The sequence below is a fragment of the Tribolium castaneum genome, chromosome 1 (assembly GCF_031307605.1).
Source record: "Tribolium castaneum strain GA2 chromosome 1, icTriCast1.1, whole genome shotgun sequence".
Taxonomy (NCBI): domain Eukaryota; kingdom Metazoa; phylum Arthropoda; class Insecta; order Coleoptera; family Tenebrionidae; genus Tribolium; species Tribolium castaneum.
Genome location: NC_087394.1, coordinates 35,959,550 through 35,984,093, shown reverse-complemented (window position 1 = coordinate 35,984,093; position 24,544 = coordinate 35,959,550). Strand labels below are relative to the sequence as shown.

Sequence of the window (24,544 nt, the reverse complement as noted above, 5' to 3'; positions counted from 1 at the left end):
TCGTCAATTCACTGTTTTTTTTATATGAACTCCACATTTTAAAAGAGATTTCTTTGTAAGTACAAGAATTTTACGTCTAAACTCTTCATCATAAACATTTTTTCCTTAACTTTAAGAAATGGTAATCATCGATGAAAGAGAGAGAAATTGAACCTTTCCAGCCAAGTTTTACATTTTTATTAACAAGCTTTTGGAAAAGTTGAGCGTCTAAATAATGTTATGTACAAAATCTATGAGATTTTGGGAATTTGTCTATGTATTTACAAAATACGTAGGTACTTGAACCCAAAATTGGTTCTAATTTTTAGGAAAGTTGAACCTGTCGCTGCTTGGCCGCTTTTAGCATCTACGTGAACTTTAGATTCTGTTTCAAATTGTAAAGTTATTGGGAATTCACGATTTTGTTACGTTTTTCATACGAGAACACCTTCAATATCATTTTTTAGAAAATTTAAAAAGACGACAGGGAATATGAAGGGTTTTTGATGACCAATTTTTGGGAAGAGATGTTTTACTAAAAATTGTGACTGAAAGAAAAGCATTTTTAGCATTGAAGTATGTTTTAAGTTATGTATTTAATATTAAAATAAATATTGAAAAATTTCAGAAATGTGAACGTTAATATTGGTAGGTAATATCTACGTTTCCTACGTCCCTGGTTAAATTTGACGTAAAATTATGTCATTTTATGCATTTGACAAAAATTATAACCTTGAAATTATTTTCGACATAAACCTTTGACATAAGTTACTAACAAAAATTTTAATAAAAAAGGATAGAAATATATACCCTATCCACATAATACAAAATTGGCTCGGTTTGACGTTCAGTGTCCCAACTCTCCCAATAAAGGAACTCTAGATGTGCCAACACTGGGAATTATTTCCTAGGAAACCGTTTCAAAAATAATTTATTTTTATTGTTGCTCAAATTCTATTGCAATTATGACTGTTAGACAACGTTGCCACATATAGTTTACCTAAAATTAGTTATTTATCAATAACTTTAATACAAAGATTTTTTTTACTATTTTTACCATTATATGTAACCACTTCTCTACCACACACCATTGAGTTGGTGCGCCAGTTTTTGAGCACGCTGTATTTATATGAATCGTCTTAAGTTATTTACAATGCGTTTCAAAAAGTAATTACAATACAAATTTGTTTTTGAAATGGAACACCCATTTTTTTATGCAATTCTGGATAAAGCTTTTATTATTAATGGTTTTAAGCTCCTATTACTTAGGTTTGGAAATGTTATTGAAAAAGGCATTTTTTTGGCAATATACCTTGTTATTTTCCAAAAAATACTTCATTAATATACAAATTAAAGTTACTATCCACACAACTTGTATACACTGAACAGTCGAAAGACACAAAAACACATTTTTAGAACAAAATCTTTTACTAAAAAAATTGCCGAACTAAGGTGTCATTAAAACAATGTTTTAATAACCTCGAAAAGTAAATAGATTTTTTTTATTTAATTATTTGTTTTTATTTAACATTTGATAAATATATTTGTTTTAAATGGGGCTAAAGTTTTCTTGAAAAAAACTTTCAATATACAGGTATTTTTAGGCACATTTTCAGTTTTTGAGCATTTTTTTCAATTTTATGCTTATTCTAGCCCTTATTTCCATAATTTTTTTGCTAATAAAAGTCCGATATTAAGTAATAACGTATTCGCAGTCTTTTGAAAAATAGAAAAACAGAATGGTTCGTAATTTTTTGTGTTTGTTCTAAAAAAATTGTGATGAGTTTTTGACCTTATTAATTTACAAGCAGTTAGTTAATTTTCACATTGCCGCACAATTTTTTTTATTTAATTATTTTTATCTCGTTTCGCTTCCTAGCATTGAAAGTTCGTCAAAGTTTTGATTTAGAGTGGACTTATTTAATTTACCTATCCATGCACCCTTGAACTTTCTAAGTGGTAGCAAGAGGGTTAAAAGAATTTGCGTCTTATCAGCTGAAAAAAATGTTTCGTCGAAATTTTATTCATTAACGTTAATTAGGAAAGGAAGTTTCTAACAACTTGTAACACCTTTCAGTTGTTGTTTCGTGTTCCCTTTTGTTACTGAATTTAGGTAGATTTCAACTTCCAGAAACACAGAAGGACAGTTGAAAAACAAAGAAGGATAATTGCAGGTTAAATAAAGTTTAATAACGCTAGAAAATTTGTTAACAAAGTTGGTTAAAACATTTATGGAAACACAAATATCTTGCTTTAGACAGTCGGCCTGGCCGATTCGATTCCAATCACTTTGTTCATTATAACAATTCTGGATAAAAACATACTCAATTATTCTCTGAAGGCTAATCAATAGCGAAATTGCTTCAATCAGCAGGGCTTCACAGGAGTCTGAATTTTGTTGGAAAAGACTGTATGTAGGTGGACCAGGAAGGGATCAACACGATTGCATTGGGAGCGGTGTTAAAGTGATTGGTCGTTTGAAAACTACTTGTATGCTAATTCGAGGCTTACCTGTTAGCCTTGTGAGGCTGCCTCGGCATATTTTCGACGAGTGAAGTGAACGAAAGCGAAATTGTTATAAATATTCATTTAAATATCTACTATCCTGACAGTATTTTCCGGTAAAATGTGGAAGCCAATGTCTTGAAATGAATTTCTACCTGCGTCATTACCTCTGGTTATGGACCGACCATGGGTTCTTGTTCTGCCCAATCAACGTAAAGCTTCCTTCCCCATGGTCTAATCACTCCATCAGCCAACTGCTTTCTTCTTGCAATGGCGCAGAAGCGTTTAAACACACTTTGTCATACAAATGAAGAACTAAAGAAATTTATTATGGATTTTTTGTCGTGTTTTTTTTTTGAAAAATGTTCTGGTTTTCTATTAATTAGGAAGGTTAAATAGTGGGAAAAAAGCAAAGATGGATTATTATTTGTTATACTTTCATTAGCAAAAAAATACAAAATTAATAGTCGTAACATGGGTTATATTTTCACATATTCCGTCCGTCCTTATTGAACTGCCATTAGACTACCAAAATTGACGACAGCTCAGACCCTTTTTCAGATTGATTGAGCTCTGAACCAGTTTTCTTTGAGCTGGAGGTACCGATCTGTTAACAAATATTAAGTAAACATTTAGTTTTAACATTTGCAAAGTTATTTTACTTGCAAAAATTATCCGGGAGTTTCTCCAGACGGTATTGTTTGCTATATTCAATCGGTCTGGCCCATTCGACCCCAATCAATTTGTCCATCATAACCAGTCCTGAAAGAAAAAAAAACTTAATTATGGAAATTTCTTTGAGAAGGTGCTTACGTGACTTAATTAGGATCACTATTAAAGTGATTGGTTTTGTATGCTAATTGGAGGCTTACCTGTTAGCTTTCTGAAGGCTTCTTCGGCATACTTTCGGAGGGTGAAATGAACAAAAGCAAAATTGTTGATTTTATGGACCTTGATGATGTGGCTGGGGTCCAAGAGCTCGCATAAAAAACTTTTCAATTCCTCAGAAGACAAAGTCATTGGCAGGTTGCTCAGGTATAATTTCGTGACCTAAGAAGAATAGAAATAGATTAGGTAAACATGTAATTACAAAATTATGTTGATATTCAATAACTCGCCCTAAACTCGGTGTAAATGTTACGTAACAACACTCGAAAATGAGTGCTCGTAGAAATTGCAAAAAAAGCAAATATACCTGCTTTAAAATTTGCGGATTAACTACCGGTAGAGGTTCGGCCCAGTCAACAAAAATAGGTTTTCCCCAGATCGTCAAGTTTCCTGGGGACAACTGTCTGCGAGCAATTGCAGCTAAACGGTGGCTTTCAAACTCCACAAAAATAAATCCTCTGTTGATACTATCGTTATAAGGTTCATGATAAAAAATAATATCGACGATGCCTTCGACGTATTTTTCCAACACACTCTGAATTTCGCTCAAAGTAACGTGTCTTGGTATATTTCCGATAAACAACCGGCGATTATCCACCGACATTGAAACAGCAATCTTGCCCTTATTTCTAATCTTATAATTATTAAAAGCTGCCACAGCGGCATGAGCATCTTCTTGTGTGAAGTACGAAATGAAACCGTACCCTCGGGTACGTCCGAAGAAGTCCATCATGAGTCTTAGGTTGTAAATAGGGCCTTTTTGGCTGAATAGGGGGATGAGTTCGTCTTCGTATAAATCCGGGGGGAGGTTTCCGATGAAAATTTCCGTTCCTTTTGGCGGAGGGCGGATTCCGGAAGATGCACACGGGGAGTAAATGCGTTGGCCATTGACTTGAATAACTTGATGGTCCATGGGTGGTGATTTTAAAAATGCGTGGTTCCGTAAATTTAACGAAGACATTGCACAATTATCGACACTACCCACCACAGATGATGGAGCAATACTGAATTGCTGATGCAAATAAGACGTTTTAAACAAGTTTTGGCGTCAACACAAAAAACGCATTCGCGGAAAGATTTCATTGATATTATTGGTCACTTTGACTATGAAAGTGAGCGTGGGAATGCAGGTGGTGTCTGAGTAATTGCAGTCCATTTCAGTGAATGAAAAAAAGTTAATTTTTCTAATTTATTACCATTTTTGTAAATTTTGAAAATTGGGTTTTAATCCGTTGTAGATGTTTTTTATTAAGAGAGTAGTTTAAAAAAATAAATAAGATTAAGGAAAATACCCTATTTAACTCTGTAGTTGTAGAACTTAGACTTTTACTGCCAAGAACTATGAATTGTTTCTCGGTGTAGAGCAACACCTACAATCAAGTGCGGCTGCCTTTGATACATACGAGTAGAGAAACAAAGTTTTACTAAACAAGCAGTTTGCTTTATCGGATTTTCTTTTCGCTGAACCGATCAAGAGTGCCATTTAATGACGACGAAAATGTAACTTGTCTTAGAATTTGTAACTGCTCAAAAAAACTTTGCGATATTAACATATTCGAAGGTGTTATCATCATTTTATTGTATGGCATTATATTCCATGCTTGTTGATTTTCGAATTTGGTAATATATATTTTTTTTAAATTTGCGCTTACAATGGCTATTTTTTAAACAGTTTTTGGTAATTTTCTATGAGGTTCTATGTTCTGTGAGGACTTGTTTTATTTTTGCCCATTTTTTATTTTTTATTGTCAAAATCTTGAATGTTGTTTGAGAAAATGTTTTTATTTAATTATAATTGGTAATTACATACAAAAAAAAGTATGGATACAAATACTTGTAGTAAACAAACTCTTAAATTAAAGTATAATTAATTAAATACCTACGATTAAAATACTTAAACCCATCTCACTTTCATGATGTCCAGGCCATGATGTAATTGGCTTGTGCAAGTCCAGGGACATAACGTCATGAAAGTCAGTCGTTTGTGTCAATTGACAAATAAATAAAATGATTATAAAAAATTACGAAAAAAAACTTAATTTAATTAACTTAATTTTAAAACAATAATTTACTTTAAAAACTGTTCTAAAACATCTAAAACACAGCAAAACATTAGAATGATTTGTTGTTGTGACTATAAACTAAATTAAAATGAAAATACATGAAAAAAGAGATACTAAAATAAAAAATAAACCTAATTTTAGTAGAGCGTTAAAATTTTGGGCGAAGGGCGAGTTGTGCAAACTGCGCCGCTAAGTTTTCGGTTTCAATCTGCAATATAAAAATTTAGAATTTCGTCCAACCTATGAGAGATACAAACCAAGTCGGCATGCATAAGAATATCGCTCTCGCTGCTGCAAGAACTGGAATCAGTTGAACCCAATTTATTTTCTTTCTTACTTTGTCGAACGAGTTTACGAAGTCTGGGAGGCACAGAGCTAAACAAATTTGATTAAATTATGTATGAAAAAGTTGATGTAACTTCTTACGTGCAGAAATTATCAGGGACCTCATTTATCCTATTTTTTTTGCTGTAGCAGGACGGTCGCGCCCACTCCACTTCAATTTGTTTTCCGTTGAAACTCAGATATTGGGAAACTGAATCCATTTGCTTATTTATAGAGATCAATTGATAATATTGTTTAGTCTTACCAGAATCGAAAATTTTTAAAGCCCTTTCTGCGAATGATCTTTCATCAAAGTGGATGAAGGCATAGTTATCCCTCTTGTAAATTCTTTCGATAAATATTTCGCCGACAGTTTTCGAGATGTAGGTTTTTAAACGGTCCAACGTCCAGAAGGTGGGCACATTTTTCATGTACAAAACTTTCACCTAAAAAAGCGCCATGAATACGAAGATAGCGAATATTTCGTGAAAAAAAGTTTAAAAAGTTACTTTTTAAAGTAAAAATTCAAATGAACACAATTTTGGTGTTTGCAAGAATTTTTTGACTCGAACATCGAACATTAGAAATCGTCAATTTTCGATTAATTATGTATTTTTATATTTTCAATTATTAATTTTGTTTATAACGAAGTGCAAAAAAATTCTGAAAAAAGTCATATGCTTAGGGATTTTGAGATATGAGTAGGAGTATAGTAAAATGTACTCACTCTGTATACAGTAAAACGAAATGTTCCAAAGTTACAACTGTTTTTTATTTGGTATTGTTATAATTATTTTTTTTTGAAAAAAAAAGTGAAACTGAAATTGCCTAGATCAGGGATTGAACACACGATTTTTGAAAAAGATTTTAATTATCAATAGTCACTTGATAGTTTTACATAAAGCCTTTGATTTCTGAGTTTTACTTTATCAAACAACGATAAAGCCCTTTGATACTGTCTACAGAAATTTTTCGATAATTTTACTAAAGGATTTAAGAAAGTGTGCAGGAATTATTCAATTTTTTTGGTAAGCTTTCAATTTATTTTTTCTATTAATCAAATATTGTCATAACGTTTTTTTATTTATTTTACATTCGTTTTGTTTACTTTCTTGAAAAATAATAAAAAAAAATTGCTCTGACCAGAGATTAAACTCACGATTTCAATAAATGAAGCTTTCAAAAGAGAATTCAAGAATATATTTACGTAGAAATACTGCTTTAATTAATTAATTACTTATTTATTATGAAGAATTGTTGGGAAGTTTTAAACGAATTCACATGCAAATGCTGAATTTTTTGTGATATTTCTGAGGTTGAGTAAAAATTTATTACATACAGGATGTCTCGACAAATTGGTGACGTCCATTGTTATTGGTCAATGTTAAAATATTTAAAAAGAATTATCGAACTCTTTTTTTAATTTTTTTACATCAAAACGAACAATCAAAACTAAAAGAAGAAAAAAAGTGTTTTATTATTTTTTTGGAAAATTACAGGTAAAGTTAAAAAAGTGAGAAGTTGTTGCTAACATTCACATTTAAAATCAAAGATCTTTTTTTATTAACTTTAGAGATTTCGAACTGTATTTGAGAAAAACAGTTTAATAATTTTTGGGAAATAAAGCCAAAAGAAGGGTGTTTTTTTATTTTTGTGTTTATGAAACTGTGAATAATTTTGAAACTGGTGCCACCTCCTGTTTGCGCCCTTTGTTTTATGTTGGAAGGAATATATGAATTTTTTAGATTTTTTTTGAATCAAAATAGTTTTATTCACTTAATTTATTTACTTATAAGAATAGAAACATTCTGGAAAAATTCACACATAGGGAGAAAAAATGAAGCAAAAGTATGCCGTTATTAAAAATGGCGTCTAACGGTTTTTTTAATAAATTTTTGCCAAGAATCAGACAATAATTAAATAAATCAAATCTAAATGGAAGCTTTAACTTGGCTTAAAATGAGTTTTTACCTGCGTCATAACGTCTGGGTCGACCATGGGTTCCGGTTCTGCCCAATCAACGTAAAGCTTCCTTCCCCATGGTCTAATCACCCCATCAGCCAACAGCTTTCTTCTTGCAATGGCTGCAATGGCGTGCGATTGGAACTCCACAAAAGCAAACCCTCGATTAAAATGATGGGCATTTCGTTCCGGATAAGTAATCACTTTAACAATCCCATCGATAAATTTCTTTAGTTCATTTTCAATATCATCTCTAGTTTTATCTTTGGGCACATTACCAAAGAACAGACGACAGTTATCGAGTGAAAGATGGACCGTTAATTGCGACTTTCTCGTGTTACTCGCAATGCAATATTTATTGAATTTCAAAACTGCCTTTTGAGCGTCCCACACGTTGTAATAAGTAACAAAAGCGAAGCCTCTGGTGTTCCCAGTAAAGTCCATCATAAGTCTGAACTTGTAAATGGGGGCCACTTGGGAGAACAGTGGAATGAGCTCGTCTTCGAAGAGGTCGCGTGGGATGTTGCCCACGAAGATCTCGCTACCTTTTGGTGGAGGCGCCGCTGAGGATGGTGCCGGCTTGTAGATCCTCTGGCCGTTGCTTTGGATGATTGAGTATTTTTCAGAAGCCATTCTTTGTTTCTTGTTCAACACACGATACACTCACACCAGATGCAGTGCCACAAATGCAGATCTATTGATGATGACCGTTAGAAAAAACCCTGATTGGTGGAGATTTGGCGCGGATTTCGCGGGGATTGTCTAACGGTTGTTTAGCGGAGGAGTTCGGACACAATCGAGAAGTGGTAATATTCAAATTTTTGGGAACAATTCCCGATTTGCAAATTTATAAGGAAAGGGAGTGTTTATTGTTGTAAAACGTTGCTTTGGCGCAAAACAACAATTTCACATTTTTTATGACTTGATTTAAAATGTTTTGTCAAATAATTTAAATACTAATTTATTTTGGGAAGGTATTTAACAAATCATTTATAAGAATTCACATACACAAGAATTGTGAGCAAAGATGTGCCTGCATGTGTGTCGTTTTTAACTTTGGCGGGACTGTCAAAATATCAATTTTTTTATGTAATAATTGTGGTCTAATATCTCTATCAATGATGTTTAAGTAAAAACATCAGAAAATGACCATTTATGGATCGCTACTTTCAAACAGTGTTTGCAAATTTATGGTAGATTTAAAGTAATAAACAATAAGACACATATTATTAGTATTTTTTTTTAATTGAGTTGAGTTTAGGCAACTGAAACTTAGCTCTTTTTATACAAAATTATTAAAGGATTAACCACGGTTAAAATTTAGTTACAAGTCCAACTACTCAAAGCAAGTAGATTTTTAAATTTTCTTAGACAAAATTATTCGAGGATTTTAAATTTAACTGTCTTTCTCATCTACGACCGATAGTTTTTGAGATATTGGTTTGGTGCCTTAATACACAGATTAGTAAGAGGTCAGTGCTTTTAATTATTAACTTTTTTCGGAATGCTATCTTTTATTATTATTATATATATTCGAATATTATATTCACTTTTATCAATTATGGCAATAATAAAAAAGGCAACAAGTTTAGTTTATAAAGATTATTGTTTTATAAGCAAGTTTGCAAAGAAAAATATGTCATGTGGTTAAAAATATTTAAAGATCCTGCTTTGTATGAGTATTATATCAACTATGATATTTTTTTAATGATAAAATGAATTCAGAGGTATGTTATTTGTTAGGAATAATAATAATAATAATGAGTAGTAAGTAATGAGTTTCATCTATTTTTTAAGATTTCTAAAATCTCAAAAATAAGATCATAAAAAAATTTGAATACTTGAATACTTACAGGCAAGTGTCCTAGCAAGTTGGTAAAGTACATTATTGACCTTTAAATATTAAAACATTAAAAAAAAGTATAAGCAGGTACAAAATTAATACTTAGATATTGAACCACCTAAAATTCTTTTCGTGACTTACAAAAGGTACTTCGTATTTTTTTTATAAAAACACCATTATTTTATTACATTTCATTGACGTGGTTTTTAATATACTCATTTTTTTTGTTGGTTGAAATCAATGGTTAAACTAAGAATACAATAGAAACAATAAATTTTCGCCATTTTATTACAATAGGAACCTAAAAAAATTAATAAGTTTGTTAAAAGTCGAATAACTTTTAAAAATTTGAAGGGGAACACTGCAGTTGTTATTGCTATCAAAGATTATTAAAATGTCTAAGTAAAAACATAATACTTTATATGGTTAAAGTTAATGAAAAAAAAGATTTTTGACTTTAAATTTAATGTTCATTTTTGCACATTATTCATAAAGCATTGTTTTCACCATAGTACCTAATTCTAACGGGAATTATTTCTTGGAGTTTATACAAGGTGCTATAAATATTAAAATTTGTTATTTTGCTGTTATAAATGACGAAAAATAATGGCTTAAGAGTAGCATTAAATTTATTATTAGCTGAGAATTTCACCTTTTGATTACTGAAACAATGAAAGTTAATGTTTTGATATTAACGTTTTTAGAAAGATATAAACCTTTAAGATGCAAAAATTTAACATAGGGTGTTTCATTAAAGATTTGTAAGTTATTCAATGTTTAACAGACTTTTTTTTAATTTCTCAACTGCCACTTTCCAAAAAAATCATTCTCAGGCTGACTCAATTTAATTTTTAATTTTTCTTGAATTTTTGAAAAGAGCGTATTTTCCTCCAAAAAAAAAATAAATTATTTCACAAACTAAGCAAAGTGGACTAATAAATGTTTAGCGTAAAAAACTTTAGTGTTAAAAGCTACGTTCAAAAATGCAATAACGATTTATTTACAATAACTCTATTGTAGCTTATTTATGAAACAGTATTTGAAAACCATTTTTCGTGAAGCTGTATAGCATAACAAAAAAAATAATAACAAATAGTAAAAAATTTGATTGAATTAAAAATGAGAAATGGGTCAGATATTCACCAAGTGACCATCGACCGGAAACTTAGTCCGCTTGACTTTTTTCTTGCTTTTGGAATCAAATTATTAATTTTATTCACCTTTTTTTATTTAGCTAATGTTTAACGCAATCCACAGAGAAAATACAAATTAAAATGACATAAATTATTAAAGACCAAGGAGTTCATCTCCCATTATCGAAAAATAAGAATAATTTTTAAGAATGTTTAAAAGACGTGCCATTAAAGCTAGCTTGAAAAAGTCTGTAGTGCAAAAAATATTGCTAACTAATTTTGATGCTGAACTCGTAAAAATTACATTTGATTTTTTAAAATAACTGACAGTAACGAAGCGACTGCTTCTTAAAAATAAAGAATTGCCCATATAACTGATTTTATTCGTAGGAAAAGTAAAACAAACATAAGTGATTTTAATTAAAAAATCGAAAAAACATGCAAAACTTAAAAATTATGGATAAATGAACAAAATGATTCGAATCTCTTAAAACTGGGTGAAGGTGCAGCCAATTATTTCAGAGAAAATTGGCACTTTTAACCTGAAACAATGAAAATAAGAAATTGCTAATTAAGTTGAAAACTTTTCTCACTGATTGGTCTCAAATCGCCTCGTTTGCGGCACTTGAAACGAACGGCTTCTCCTTTCCGTTCTTTCTTTTGCTCCTCCTGGCAATTTTGAACTTGCGGACATACAAACCTGAATTCGATTAAACACAAACTCGTAAACAAATAATAATTTCTCACTTGGAAAAATGATCCGGAATTGTTTTTTTGCGACGGTAGTTTGGCGGTCTGGCCCATTCCACTCTAATTTCCCTATCGTAAATCCTCAAAATATCTGCAAGTAAAAGCGTCTTAATGGAAAATAAAAAAATCGGGGAGTACAAACGTGAGCGTAATGTTTTGATAGCTATTTCGGCCGCTTCCCATGATTGGAAGTGGACGAAAGCATGACTATCTTTTTTGTAAATCCTTCGGACGGTGGTGATGTGGACAAACAGGCTGAGAAATTTCCTGAAAACGCACCGCGAACAATCGATGGGGATATTCTTGAAAATGAGGCATTTTATCTAAAAATTTCATTTGATTGTTCTGACTATTGCGAAGAAAAACTCTTACTTGTAGAAAAATGAAAGGGGGCACCAAAGGCTCACGGTAAGCCCACTCCACTGTAATGTGCCTCCCACCCCAGAAAAGCCCCAATTCTAGTTGCCTTTTGGCGAAGGCAGCCAATGTATGCGATACAAAGTCCACAAAAGCATAACCACGATTCAATGCCGTATTACATCTTGATGGTAGGACTAGGACTTTAACAATTTTTTCGATAAAATTTAACAGGTTAAGCATGACGTCTTCCTTGGTCATTTCTCTCGGAATGTTTCCAAAGTACAGTCGGCAGTTATTCACCGACAGGTGAACATTTAATTTCCTGTGCTTTCGTATTGAAAATTTGTGGAAGAACAAAACAGCTTTGTTCGCGTCTTCATCGTTGTGATAACTGATAAATGCAAATGGTTTGTTATTGCCATTGTCGTCTATCATTCGCTGGAATCTGTAAACGCGACCCGCTTCGGAGAAGATGAAGATGAGCTCATCGTCTGATATCACACTTGGTATATTGCCGACAAATACTTCACTTCCAGGAGGAGGTGTTAACGACCCGGGGCTTAATAAGTAGATTTTTTGGTATTTTTCACGAATTATATAGTTTTCGGGGCTTTTTGGGAACATTTTTAACTGCACGATGCACTCGTTATCACACACAGATCACGAATAAAAGAAGTACGTTACTGATGATTGGTTGAGGAGTGTGGTGGTGCAAGAAGAAAACAGAAGCGGAAGACTTCAAACGGGCGGCTTTGTCTCTTCTATGCCGTATTTCTCCGAAAAAATAAAACGTTTTCATTGTTCCTTGAATTTGGTTCTTGATTATAGATATTATTAATCAAAATTATTGCAAGAGATTTTTCGAATTATCGAATTAATTAATTTTTTAATTGACATGAATCAACAACTAGCTACAACACAAACTTATGCTTTTTTAAATGAACAACCTGTGCTTTTGCATTTTTGGGTGTTTTTAAAATAAATTCTTAATTATCGATTTTACTTTATTTTCTTGAAAAATTATTTTATTTTTGAAAAAAATCATTAAATAAAAGGTAACAATCTCAGAAAAGTAGAACTATTACCATTTTAAAGAAGAAAGTTCAAACTTAAAGGATACATAATTTTTATTAGCTTACGGCAATCAGGAAGATAAAAAATGTATTGCAAATTGAATTGGAACATCCAATTTTTTTTTGCATCTAAAAGATCTTTAAATTGTCTCTCTAAAAATATTAACAGTTGCTGATTACTCAAAAGATATCTAACTTTGAACATAATAAAAAAAGTGTTAACAATTGTTTCAGTAGTCGAATTGTGAAATTTTCAACTAATAATAACTTTAATAATGTTACCTTTAGGCCATTATTTGTCATTTATTGCAGTGAAATAACTAAAATGTTAAAATTATTTCAAAAACTAAACTTTATTGTTTTTTTTTATATTGGGACAGCCTTTACATATACCGCAATAGTTTAGAAATATGCAGCAGAATCGCAGGAGTAATATAAAAAAAGAAAAAATCAATATCTCTAATAATACTGAACAAGTTATGGAGCTTTTTGGGTTCGCTGGGACAGCTTGTACTCGTAAATGATTTTCGGATGTATTTAACTTTTAATGATCTTTTAATTAATTTAAAATTAAAAAAAAACACCATTCCACCGAACAGGTGTAGACCGATTCTCCATTTTAAAAATCCTCTTATTTTCAGCTCCTCCCATTTTCATACCGATTTATCAATTTTTATACATGTAAAGTATTTATCTAATTTTAGCTTGCAATCAAAATGCAACAACTTTGTATGTACGAGTAAATATGTAAATAAATGCCCATAATAAGATTAAATAGATTAAATGGGTGTGATATTCTAAACTAATCTCATTGGTCGAAGTTCCCTTCCCCACACACTTGGCTTTGAAAAAACTCGTTTTTCATTGTCCTAAGGTTTTTTTGAACGAAAAACGTGCTAATGTATTCTGTGAAATTGATATATTAATGTAGCACATTGAACGCTAGATGTCGGAGGCAAAAAAGCAAAAGAGCGAAAGCTCTTTCATAGACTTGTTGCAGGAGGTTTGAGTCTCTGATTTTAGTGCAGCTCCTGTCCACAGAGGGGAGAAAGGATCGTTGTGTTTACTACGTTTATATCGAACGCAAACAGCGCGCTACTCTGAATTATTTACTTTTTTGTGTTAGTTCTGATTGAATTTATTTCAATTTGATTATCAATTTTTACGATGCTTTAATTTGCCAGTGGAGACTTTTCAACTTTGGATAAGAAAGTTCCAATTTTAAGACATTCAAGGTGATCCAAGCGAACTGTCGAATTTAAATCAATACAAATACGAGCGAAGGTGTTTTTATTTAACATTAACATAAAAATAATTGAGTGTAAAACCGTACCGTTGCGAACCGACCAACATGAACACAAATATTCATAAACCTCGGAAATATTGACGATTTCTCAACAAACCGTAAAGTTTATGGTCCGGTTTAATGATTCATGTTAAGTGTGAACACCTACAGTTTATTATTTATTGTTCCGCTATTACCATCATTTCTCTTCATTAAATTTTGTTTGTAATTGGTTTGTTAGCCTATAATTTTCTTTGATAATTATGCACATCAAACGTTTTGCGAACTTTTCCCATACACATAATTTAATATTGATTTGGTTTATTGTTTCAATTTTACACTACAGCGCGCAAATTATAATTTTTTCGCTTATTAGAATCCAGATAAAATTAAATGGGATAAAATCATTCAGAGGAAAATTTTGAACGTGTTCAAGCACGTAGCTGTACTTTTTTATACACTTTCTCCGATAAAATCCATTTTTATGTAGTTTTTATGTTGTGTAGCTTAAATGTCTTAATTTTTTCTTCCCCGAGGGTTTAATAACGTTTTTTTTTGTTTCAGGTGAGTGGTCTTAACAGAGCATTGCAGGTAAATGCGGCAACTTAAATTGATTTATTGAAACTGAAACGTCTGGCGTTGTAACAGTTTCAACATTTGCTGTAGATGCTAGATCATACTAATCAAACACAATGATCTCGAACTAACTCGATGAAAGTCCGAAAGAGTTGTTCCTGACACTGACGTAAATTGTTCATCAGTTAGTGCCTTCGCAGCTGAATTTGAAGCATTTCCGAAGAGATTACCTCACACGACGTCGAGAGATATTTATACACTTTATCGACGCGACAAACGAGATGTTTTTTTGGGGGGGAAATGGGGAATAAATCAATTTTGTAGTTGCTAGCAGCCGTCACTAATCAAATTCAGCGTTATTCGCTGTCGTATTAACAAGAAGTTGGGCTTTTAAACTGTCACCCCACGGTTAATTCCTTGTCGAGACGGCAGAGGGCTTCTTAATTGTATCAGGTGACCATCGGACCGATATCGACGTGCCTGCCTTAATTAACTATACGACATTAGACGGTCGTATTTTCTTCGTGCTAATTGCGCCCTTGTGTAAATAAGAATACAGTCATCATTAGTCTAATTAGTGGCCAGAGACGTGCTTCTTGAAAATTTACACACGACTCGACGCTCGCTGGAGGTTTAACTTTGCCGGCGGGCTGTCAAACAGAGATTTATTTCGTCAGGTTTAACAATTTATTGTAGTTGGGAGGGAGGCATTGGCTGGAAAATTACATGATTGTTCTAAGTTTCTCACGATAAGGAAGATACACAATTAGCGGGATTATTATAACTTTAAGTCAACGCGCATCCACCAAAAGTTTAATTTATTTCTGATTTCGGAGTTTGTGTTTGAGAGCAGTTCCTAGGCATGCACCCACTAAATAAAGCTGTTATACTCTTTCGACCAGAATAAATGGTGGTACTAGTGGCGATTTACTGGAGAAGTTTGTTGTATGTTTTACGGAATGTTTCCACAATATCGTAATTTTCTGAAAATTTAACTCTTGCCCACTGGTAAATAAATAGAGGTCGCGGTTTTTACGAAAGTTTCCAACACACAATATTTAAGGGCTTTTGCTAAAAATTGAAATATTTAACAAAGTTTTCAATTTTTTTATTAGTATTGAGTTTAAAATCATTACACCATTTTTCTAATTTCATAGGTATTTTATTTTATTTTATCTCTAAAAATTTTTTTGTTCTTCAGGCTTTCAGTATTTCAACTTAGTTTCTTAATTTTCCCACAGTATTTCATTATTATTCATTTCCCCAATTTTTTAATTTTTCGTGGTTTTACTTTTTTCACTCTTTTTTTACTCTTTTCAGGTTCTAAAGTTTTTTTAGTTCCTCAGTTTTTTAGTCGCTAAGTTCTTCAAAACTTGTGCTTTTAGTTTCTATAATTTCTAATTTCTTAATGTTTTTAGTTCTATAGTTTTTTTATAACTTTTTCAGACACTTAGATCTTCAGAATTTTAATCGTACTGTTTTTTATTATTTTTTTTTGTATACCAGTTTTTATTTTTTTATTGTATTGGTTTTTTATTCAAAATCTGATGTTTCAACTTGTTAGTGTTTCTTTTCTTCTGAAGATTAATAAGACATTGCAAACGCAAAGCATTTTATACTTATTTTAAATTGGCCTAAGGCTGGGATATGATAGTGTGTCCAGACCTTAAGATATGAACTGACCTCAAAGCAAATTCTCTCTAAAAGTTGGCATACAAGTTCAGTAAAACCTGTGTAATGTGTGATAATGCTTTAATCTCTTAAACTCGAAAGAAAGTGCAAACATCCATGCTTTAAAACGAAAACAGTAAAACAGTTACTGCTATTGTTTTTTTATACAGGGTCGCCAAAAAGTATGGATACAGTTAAATATTATAAAAACTATTCATCAAAACTTATTGAAATTTGGTATATGCTTAAGAGTATACGAATTGTATCGTTTCAGTATTTATTAAATTTCTATCTCCATTTGTTTTTCGGATACAAGGCTAACTTGATTTTTTAAATAGCAACGAGGGTCAAATTTTATATTTTTGAAAAGAGCATTTTTTTCTGAGTTCTGTGGTATAACATAATGCATACCTCAATTTAATCGAAACTTAAAAAAAATCGAAAATTTTGAAAAATGTAAAAATTAGTCTCGGAAATGTTGTCTTTATCTATCGTTAGCTCATTAACCAAAAAATAAGTAAAAGTTAAAAATAACTGTTAAAATAACACTTTTAACTGAAAAAGAACACATTTTAATTAAGAACTTTTAAACACGGAATACTTGATTTTTATGCTAAAAACGATGTTCAAACTGATTTTCACTAACTTCTTCGCTTTCTGTCTCCATGATAAACCATCAGATTTTTTTTCGCTCAGTTTTACTTAAATGTACTATTATTAAACTAATTATTGCACCCAAATTTAATTTTTGGCTAATATTCAAGTGACGGAAGAGTATTTTCAAAGGTAACTTACTTTTACTATTCCAGAAAATTTTTTAATTTTATTTTTTTACCTTTTAATAAAAGTAAAGGTGGGTATCATCTTACATCATTGAAAAAAATGCTCTTTTAAAAATGATTAAATTTGACCTTTCGTGCCATTTAAAAAAATCAAGTTAGCCTTGTATTTTCAAAATAAATGAACGATAAAAATTTGAAAAAGCTCTCAGGCGATAGAATTTAAAGATTTTTAACTTTTCTCCAAATTTCAAGGATTTCTGTTAAACTGTTCTGAAAATATTTAACTGTATCTATACTTTTTAGCGACTCTGTGTACACTTTAACATGTTTGCTCTATAGATTATAATATATTTTTAAGTTTAAAGCGCAGCTGAATTTTTTGCGCTCTCTGGTCGCAGTTTGCCCTGTGTTAAGAGCAGAGTAAATCGAATTTGTCACTTGCTGCGATACGGAATTACAATCAATTATGTCCTGGTCCCATATCAGTATAATTGCCTCGAACGTGCCCATATTGGTCTAACCGTAATTTGCGTAGGTAAATGTCGATGTGTAGGCCACTTGTTCCCATTACATTCGACTAGCAGTCGTGACACCGAAAATACGGTCACAAAGGCACGTTACATTGCACCTGACTCAACTTAATCAATTTTATACCACGTGATTTATCGTTTTAATTACTTTTGCTCCTCTTGTATAACATGTTCGGTGGCTGGTTTTCAAAGACACTGCCGAATGATAATCGATCAAATGTGAATTTAGGAGCAAGCGATGCATCCAAATTCCACATAGACCTGTTAAATATGGTTCAGTGGCTGCGAGAACGCCAATACATTTTTTTTTCTAAATAGCGTTATTTCGGGTTAATTAATTTAGGGTTGCCAAATATTGACGACGATGAAAAAACAATCAGGGATTCATCGGTTATTTGCGGAAACATTTACGGGATTTTAATTTTTTTTTTGAAATCCAAAAATGGGTTCGTGCATTATTTGCTAGTCTGATGCAGGTTTTTGTAATCTGTTTGTGGAACAATAAAACGTCAAGTGTGAAGGGTCAAAATTGGATGGAGAGAACTGTAAATAGATCTTTATTTAAATCTTTTATCTTGATTTTACCCTCGTTGATGGAAATAGCGAAAAAGGAATAACACATGATGTGCATCAGTGAATGTTGTTGGGTTGATGTTTTTTAACTCATAATCCGATAATTAATGTGTAAGCCTCAGTGTAATTAAATAAACACCAACATTTCATTTGTCAAAGATTTTAACAAAACGTAAGCTATTATTGATTAATTGGAAAAGAAAGATTTATATTGTGCATCGACTTTGTGCCGAAATTAAATTTGCAACCACTAGGGAAAATATTTTATGTTTATAAAGTAGTGTGCTCCTATCAGCGTTAATTATTGTCATGTATATTGGCTAATTAAATTTGTACGCAAAGTAAGGACAAAGTGTCTCGATTAAATCCCTAATTAGGCCAAATTAAGTTAAATGCAAAGCCATGAAATAGAAGTCAGTCGTTATCCAAGGCTTATTATAATTTTATTCCTAACTCTCTAGAATCACAATATCGCCAAACTGAAAAATCTGCTATAATGCTTTGTGTTCTATCAGTGAAGCGTCAGCACAATATCAGAATTTTTACGACAAATACGTATATGACAGGAAAACACACGTTATCTTTTCGCTTGGTTTATTTTCGACATAATGAAACGAGAAGTTCTCGTACTAGTGTAACAATAAAACCGCAAACATTTTCCTAATAATAATGTCACGCTTGTCGTTCAAAAATAACGCAAATAGATGTTACACGGTGGAAAATTTGGTATAATTCCTTTGACAACTTCTCAAGTTAATAAAGTCAGATGAAAATTATACTACAAACATTTACATAGTGCTCGTTCCAAGGGAAGGAAAGCAATAGAGATGATGAATGTGTCTACATTTTGATTGATGTCTCGACAGTGTCTATATTGATTTTTTAATACAGGTACAAGTCATTTAAAACATTGTTGCCTCAAATAGATGGGGAAAATCAGATTTTTCGGAATTACAGTGGAGGCCGGTTTAACGAACTTCAAAAATGCATTAAAATCAGTTCGTTATAACCGGTCTCTACTGTATATTATGCAAGGTTTGTGTTTTTTGCTGTGTTTTTACACACGAAGTGTTCCCTAATTTTCTGCCAACCATAGAAACAATGTCTAGCAACGTGAGACTGTCGTCCTAAGCAGACACATAACAAGTGTTTTTTCCCTTTTCTTACATTATTCTTCTCCTAAACATAACCCTGCAAGTCTCTGGACTACCCTTTCAAGCTTTTATTCTCTTGTTGAATACTTTATGGCTTGTCAAATGAAAATTTGATAACAGCCATAGAGTTTGCACCACTTTTGCATTAAACACCGAGTTCGTCTAAAAACGTCAACAGTTAATACCATTAACATTTAATAGATCAAGGGTCAGTTGGTATCGACCGCAGAAACATGAGATTAGCATAGGACACTTTGGACTGAATTAATAGAAACTAATGCAGTCAGTGGTATGAAATATCCTCCTGAAACGTGATCAATTTCTTGTGTTATCGCTGAAGTTAGTTGTAAAATGAAATTTTCTGGCGTGGTGCAGTTTCAGACCGATAAGCAGCTTTTGAAAATGATACAGACGTGGAAGCTTCCGCGTTTTTCGTTACTTTATTAAACATCGAAAATTCGTGTCGAGAATGTAACGAGATTCCAAATGGAATATTTTTATCTTTATATGTCTTTCACTCGTAAATATCCGTCGATGTGAAAGAAAAATTTGTTTGTTATCTCGTTAGTTACCCAATGGGTTGTTATCGGACGTTCGTATCAAACTGAAACAACAAACGTTCCGAGCGACGCCTTTTCCTCAAGGATAATGATTTGTTTAGGCGTTAATTTTTCACCCGTATTTCATTCACTGTAAACAACTGAAACAGTGACCATTCAAACACATTTCTTTCATTCGGGTGAAAGAGTTAATTAAAACCTCGTAATTATGTAAATTCGATCGAAAATCTCTCGTAATCAATTTTTCCATCGAAATAATTGCGCCAGTTCTGGAAGGATAACGATATAACCAAATTAAAATCCCAATTTAGATCCTTCTCAAGACGCGGTTCGCAACAAAATTAATTAAGAGATTTCCAAACCCTTTAAGCAGATTTCGGCAAGTCCTCGAAACTTGGTGAAAATCGGTTAGTTTTGTCACTGGATGTAATAAAATTACAAGATTTGCGATACTTTGTAGCTTTGTAATAATTTTTGGTGGTTTGTGAATTTTCCATCTGTGTCCAAAACTTTGCTAGCACTGAATGTTTCATTGTGACGTCGAAGTTTGAAACAACTCTCGCCTGAAACAGGTGCATTTTAGGGAGGATTTTCCGTAAGGAAATTAAAAACGGACGAGCAAGTTTATAAGAGAGATAATTCAATTTTCACCGTTTCCACGGATTTAAAAGAAGAGACGACGCTTGAAATATTTGTCGAAGCAAATATCAATTCAGTTCACTAGCGGTCACTAGTGTCCCTATGGCAATATACAGACATCGAACTTTTTATCCTTCTCTCTTCCAATTTCTGAAGTGAGCACTTTACTCATAAAACTTTCGTCGAAGAGAAACTTTACTTATTGCTGGAAAACTCAGATAAGTACCACGAAGGGATACGAACATTGTTCATTTAGTTCTAATTTAGTAACTAATTTTTCGTCCGCTGATATCTTACTGCTAGCTTTTAGTCATTACATGGAGATTTGTTAAAAAGTTTTAATGAAACGTGATTTAGGGTGCGCACAATGGAACAATGTTGTATTGTGGCAACAAAACCGCTGAATCAAAATTGATGAGTGTCCCACGCAGGTTAAAGGTCAATTATTTACTATTTTGAGGCTGTTTTGTATTAATTTAATAGTTCAAAGCTGATGACACAACAGATGGTTATGACTAAACTAAAATACTGAAACACTGAGAATAAACTTAAAAACTGTGTGATTGAAGCATTAAGAAAACTATGAGTTTGAGATATTAAGAAGTTTGCTAAAAGTTGAATAACTTGAAAAGTTATTGGAACACCAATTTTTTTTGTTTTTGCCTCTCTAAGGTCATTAAAATGTTTAAATAAAAACATAATTTATAAATTTCAAATGCCCAAGTTAATAACTAAAATGACTTTTGACCTAATTTGATACATTTTTGAGTTTTGTAAGGAAATCTTGCGAAACAATTGAGTCTTTGCTGAAAAACTTGCGAAATGTTTGAGTTTGAACACGAACTAATTGCGACAATCAATCTTTATCAAAAACAAATCGATCCACAATTTATCCACGATTTTTGAACCCAAGTGTAACAGAAAACTTGAAATTTTCTTAGAAAACACCGAAATTCCAGATGGTTTGGACGACATTTACAAAATAATCAAACACCAATTTTTTGGTCAGTTTCAGTCGCCTTATGATTGGTCTGTTTTACAGTTGGGAGTGCAGTATCCCTCCCATATCCAATGACAAACGCTTCAATCGTCTTGCAGTTTTTTGTGCACCAGATAAACAAGTAGGAGGTGACTTTTATATTTTTATTGGTCAATTACTCATTCCTGGGACAAATGAGACACCAGTGAACCGGTGCGAATAAAATGGTTGATTCTGCAAAGTTTTTGAAATAGCTTGATTTTTTGACGAAAACTCTTTTTTTATTACACTAAAAATTATTGAGACTGAAATTCTGAAGAACTAAGCGACTGAAAAACTGAATTAATAAAAACTAAAAAACAGAATGACTCAAATTTTCTAGATCTAAATGACTGAAAAAGTAATAATTAAAAAACTATGTAAAACCAATAAAAAATGTATGATTGTAAAACCACGAAAATTTCCACGAGGAGATGAATTATATGAAATACTATGGGAAAATTAAGAAACTCAGAGATAAAGTACTGGAAGCCTGAAAAGCAAAAATTCTTTAGATGTAGATAAAATAAAATAACTGTGAAATTGAAAAATTTGATGTAATGATTTCAAACTAAATACTAATAAAAAAATTGAAAAAAAATCACACAAACAAATTTAATTCGAGTTTAAAAATTGCGTGTTAGAAAAGAATACCAGGAGCAAACCTGACCCTGAATTTATTTCGTGAGGCAGTGACAAAAATTAGTTGATTGTCCACATTTGTACCTAAAGTGAAATCTCATTACGGATAAGTGCTTTTACACTACATCCTGACACATTTTAGGTGCTTTTACGAAAGAACATCAGTTGTGGCTTCGGTAAAAGCTTCCCGATTTGACTTGGTGATAGGAACGCGTTGAATGTGTTGTTTTAGGTGCAGCACTGGGAAATTTAGTTCTAAACTATTTATTTTCCATTTCTGAAGATAACAACCGAAACCAAAAATCCAACTAACTTCCTATACCTCCAACTTCAAATACTGAAATATTTTCTTCGTGTGTTTGTCAGTTCCGTTCCCTATTCACTCAAAAGCCATTTGCCATGCAGCCCCATTCAGTCTACGTTATTTGCCTATAATTGCGCCAAGCTGGTGCATTCATCCATTGGAGAATTCCGGAATTAATTAGCTTCCTAACCCTTTGATCCGTCCGAATCTTGCGAATGCACGTGTGCAGCTTTTTCCGAGTTTGTTTCTGTCGGCGCCTTCGTCAGCGGACGCGCGTCGGAGCACGTGGCCGACAGCTTCCCCATGAAGTGGGGGTGGCGTGCGCACACTCTCCGATGCGTGTCCGGCCCTCCACACATACACTTCTCGGAGAATACACAAAGCACGTGTCGGGAATCGCGACCAGGTGTCGGCTACAGCCACGGTGACGGCGTCCACCACTAAACCGCTCTAAAACGCTGTGATTTTTTTATAAGCAACCACAACATGTGAATCTGTTAGGTTTGTATCCTGGCTGTTGTGTGTTATTTTTGAACAAGTGATGCATGCTTTTGGAAAATATCTCTCTCGCACGTAGAAGTAGCAAGTGTTGTGCAATAAAATAGCTTTCGGTGGCAGTGAGCTTGGTTTTTCTTTGGTGGTAATTAGCACAGATTGGAGCAATTTCCGCGGAAAACTAAGTCATGTTGTTGTTTTCAATATTAAGCGGTTTTTGTTTTTGTTTGCTTACCATTAGTTGCGGCGAAAAGTTTGCTTGTCAAATAGTCAAATTGTACAAAATTAATCACGTAAATAATGTTTATAAAACTGTTCGAGTTTTTTTAACTGCATGCAGTCACCTACACAAATCTGGAGTTTCAGCTTTCAACTTTGCAACTTTATTTCTATTCCTCAAACAATGCGTTTCTCGCTAAATTAGGAAAAGTCTAATCCCTAAATGATTACCTGAAATGCCAGTCCAGCATTTTTCTACTTCCATGAGCTATAATCTCCCAAGGGGTCACATTTAATTTTTTAGAATCCTTATTTTGAAACATAAATCGTCTTTTGGTCATTATGGAGACAGATATGTTGTACTTTGATTCGAGTAGGATTTCTTTTGATTACTTTTTCTAACGGTTAGAAGAGCTCAAAGAAAAAATAAACAGTAAGGTTGTGTGATAGATTTACGAACTATTGAAATTTGTTGTTAAACCAGAGGATAATTGGGTGGTAGAGGCCATTTGCTTATTCCGGAGGTTTTCGAACTGTGGGTCGTCACCCACAACCCGAGTAATTTTAAACTAATGTGTACATAGGTATAAGAGCCACTAAAACTGATGTCGCAGTGTTTCAAAAGAGAACAGCACGTTTTCCGGCACTTGTGCTAATTTAAGATATAGTAGGATAAATAAAGCCTTCCGTTTTTCAAGAAATTTATTAGTTTATAATATGGTTTTTTAACTAACATTGTCTTCCTATTACGATCTAAAGAACGTTAAAATTTTATGTTGGCAACAGTGTTTGAAATTAGCTATCTCCTTCATAATCGTCGTAACAGAATCCAATTTATTACTTCTACTCCTACATCTTTTTTAACTGTATTTCAGAGACGGTTCAGAAAATGTTAGTTTTAACTCAGATTAGTAAATTGTATTTAAGAAATCGTGAATTGTAGCTATGTTTTAGATTTTCACTTCACTGCATTTCTTTACTTGGATTACTTATTTTATTTTATAGAAAATCTCAAATTTAAATTACTAATCTGAAATTCTATTAACATTTTTTTAAATACTTTTAATTAATTTAATAATAATGTTACTAGACTCAATTACAGTTGACTTTTTCTGTCATACATGCTACCAATCTGCTCGGTTTAAAAGGTGGTACAACAAACAGTTAAACTGTTTAAATCTTTACGACGAAATTAATTATTTCTCATCTTTCACTT

At 32.4% G+C, this 24,544-nt stretch overlaps 4 protein-coding genes across 4 annotated transcripts in view; 1 reads left to right on the top strand and 3 right to left on the bottom strand.

Moving 5' to 3' along the window:
* Nucleotides 1–2,921: 2,921 nt before the first annotated feature.
* LOC656247 (APOBEC1 complementation factor-like) lies at nucleotides 2,922–4,523 on the bottom strand. The gene is made up of 4 exons (XM_015985484.2): nucleotides 3,680–4,523; nucleotides 3,357–3,534; nucleotides 3,147–3,246; nucleotides 2,922–3,091 (listed from the first exon to the last, which is right to left on the bottom strand). The coding sequence occupies exons 1-4, from the start codon at nucleotides 4,331–4,333 to the stop codon at nucleotides 3,010–3,012; spliced, it is 1,014 nt and encodes a 337-aa protein (XP_015840970.1). The 5' UTR covers nucleotides 4,334–4,523; the 3' UTR covers nucleotides 2,922–3,009.
* Nucleotides 4,524–5,422: 899 nt separating this feature from the next.
* LOC656165 (APOBEC1 complementation factor-like) lies at nucleotides 5,423–8,604 on the bottom strand. Its single transcript, XM_064356971.1, has 5 exons — nucleotides 7,731–8,604; nucleotides 6,025–6,205; nucleotides 5,862–5,970; nucleotides 5,693–5,810; nucleotides 5,423–5,643 (listed from the first exon to the last, which is right to left on the bottom strand). The coding sequence occupies exons 1-5, from the start codon at nucleotides 8,352–8,354 to the stop codon at nucleotides 5,584–5,586; spliced, it is 1,092 nt and encodes a 363-aa protein (XP_064213041.1). The 5' UTR covers nucleotides 8,355–8,604; the 3' UTR covers nucleotides 5,423–5,583.
* Nucleotides 8,605–11,067: 2,463 nt separating this feature from the next.
* On the bottom strand, nucleotides 11,068–12,536 carry LOC103312173 (probable RNA-binding protein 46). The gene is made up of 5 exons (XM_015985478.2): nucleotides 11,820–12,536; nucleotides 11,590–11,770; nucleotides 11,445–11,538; nucleotides 11,291–11,397; nucleotides 11,068–11,239 (listed from the first exon to the last, which is right to left on the bottom strand). Exons 1-5 carry the CDS (start codon nucleotides 12,429–12,431, stop codon nucleotides 11,235–11,237), a joined length of 999 nt encoding a protein of 332 aa, XP_015840964.1. The 5' UTR covers nucleotides 12,432–12,536; the 3' UTR covers nucleotides 11,068–11,234.
* A 10,427-nt stretch (nucleotides 12,537–22,963) lies between these two features.
* SLO2 (slowpoke 2) overlaps nucleotides 22,964–24,544 on the top strand; it is a 58,507-nt gene continuing 56,926 nt past the window's right edge. Inside the window, exon 1 of the mRNA XM_015985490.2 lies at nucleotides 22,964–23,115. The gene's annotated coding sequence lies outside the window, so the exon portion shown is untranslated. The remainder of the gene's footprint in view (nucleotides 23,116–24,544) is intronic.

What these genes read in the sequence shown, in the direction of transcription:
- LOC656247 (XM_015985484.2), bottom strand. Translation starts at nt 4,333, where the DNA reads ATGTCTTCGTTAAATTTACGGAACCACGCATTTTTAAAATCACCACCC. An exon ending in AGCCTTCAGAAAGCTAACAG is followed by an intron (nt 3,247 to 3,356) that starts GTAAGCCTCCAA and finishes TTTTTCTTTCAG; the next exon opens with GACTGGTTATGATGGACAAA. An exon ending in CTCCCGGATAATTTTTGCAA is followed by an intron (nt 3,092 to 3,146) that starts GTAAAATAACTT and finishes ATTTGTTAACAG; the next exon opens with ATCGGTACCTCCAGCTCAAA.
- LOC656165 (XM_064356971.1), bottom strand. Translation starts at nt 8,354, where the DNA reads ATGGCTTCTGAAAAATACTCAATCATCCAAAGCAACGGCCAGAGGATC. An exon ending in GTCCCTGATAATTTCTGCAC is followed by an intron (nt 5,811 to 5,861) that starts GTAAGAAGTTAC and finishes AAATTTGTTTAG; the next exon opens with CTCTGTGCCTCCCAGACTTC. An exon ending in TTCTTATGCATGCCGACTTG is followed by an intron (nt 5,644 to 5,692) that starts GTTTGTATCTCT and finishes TTTATATTGCAG; the next exon opens with ATTGAAACCGAAAACTTAGC.
- LOC103312173 (XM_015985478.2), bottom strand. Translation starts at nt 12,431, where the DNA reads ATGTTCCCAAAAAGCCCCGAAAACTATATAATTCGTGAAAAATACCAA. An exon ending in CCCCTTTCATTTTTCTACAA is followed by an intron (nt 11,771 to 11,819) that starts GTAAGAGTTTTT and finishes TGAAATTTTTAG; the next exon opens with ATAAAATGCCTCATTTTCAA. An exon ending in TATCAAAACATTACGCTCAC is followed by an intron (nt 11,539 to 11,589) that starts GTTTGTACTCCC and finishes TTTTACTTGCAG; the next exon opens with ATATTTTGAGGATTTACGAT.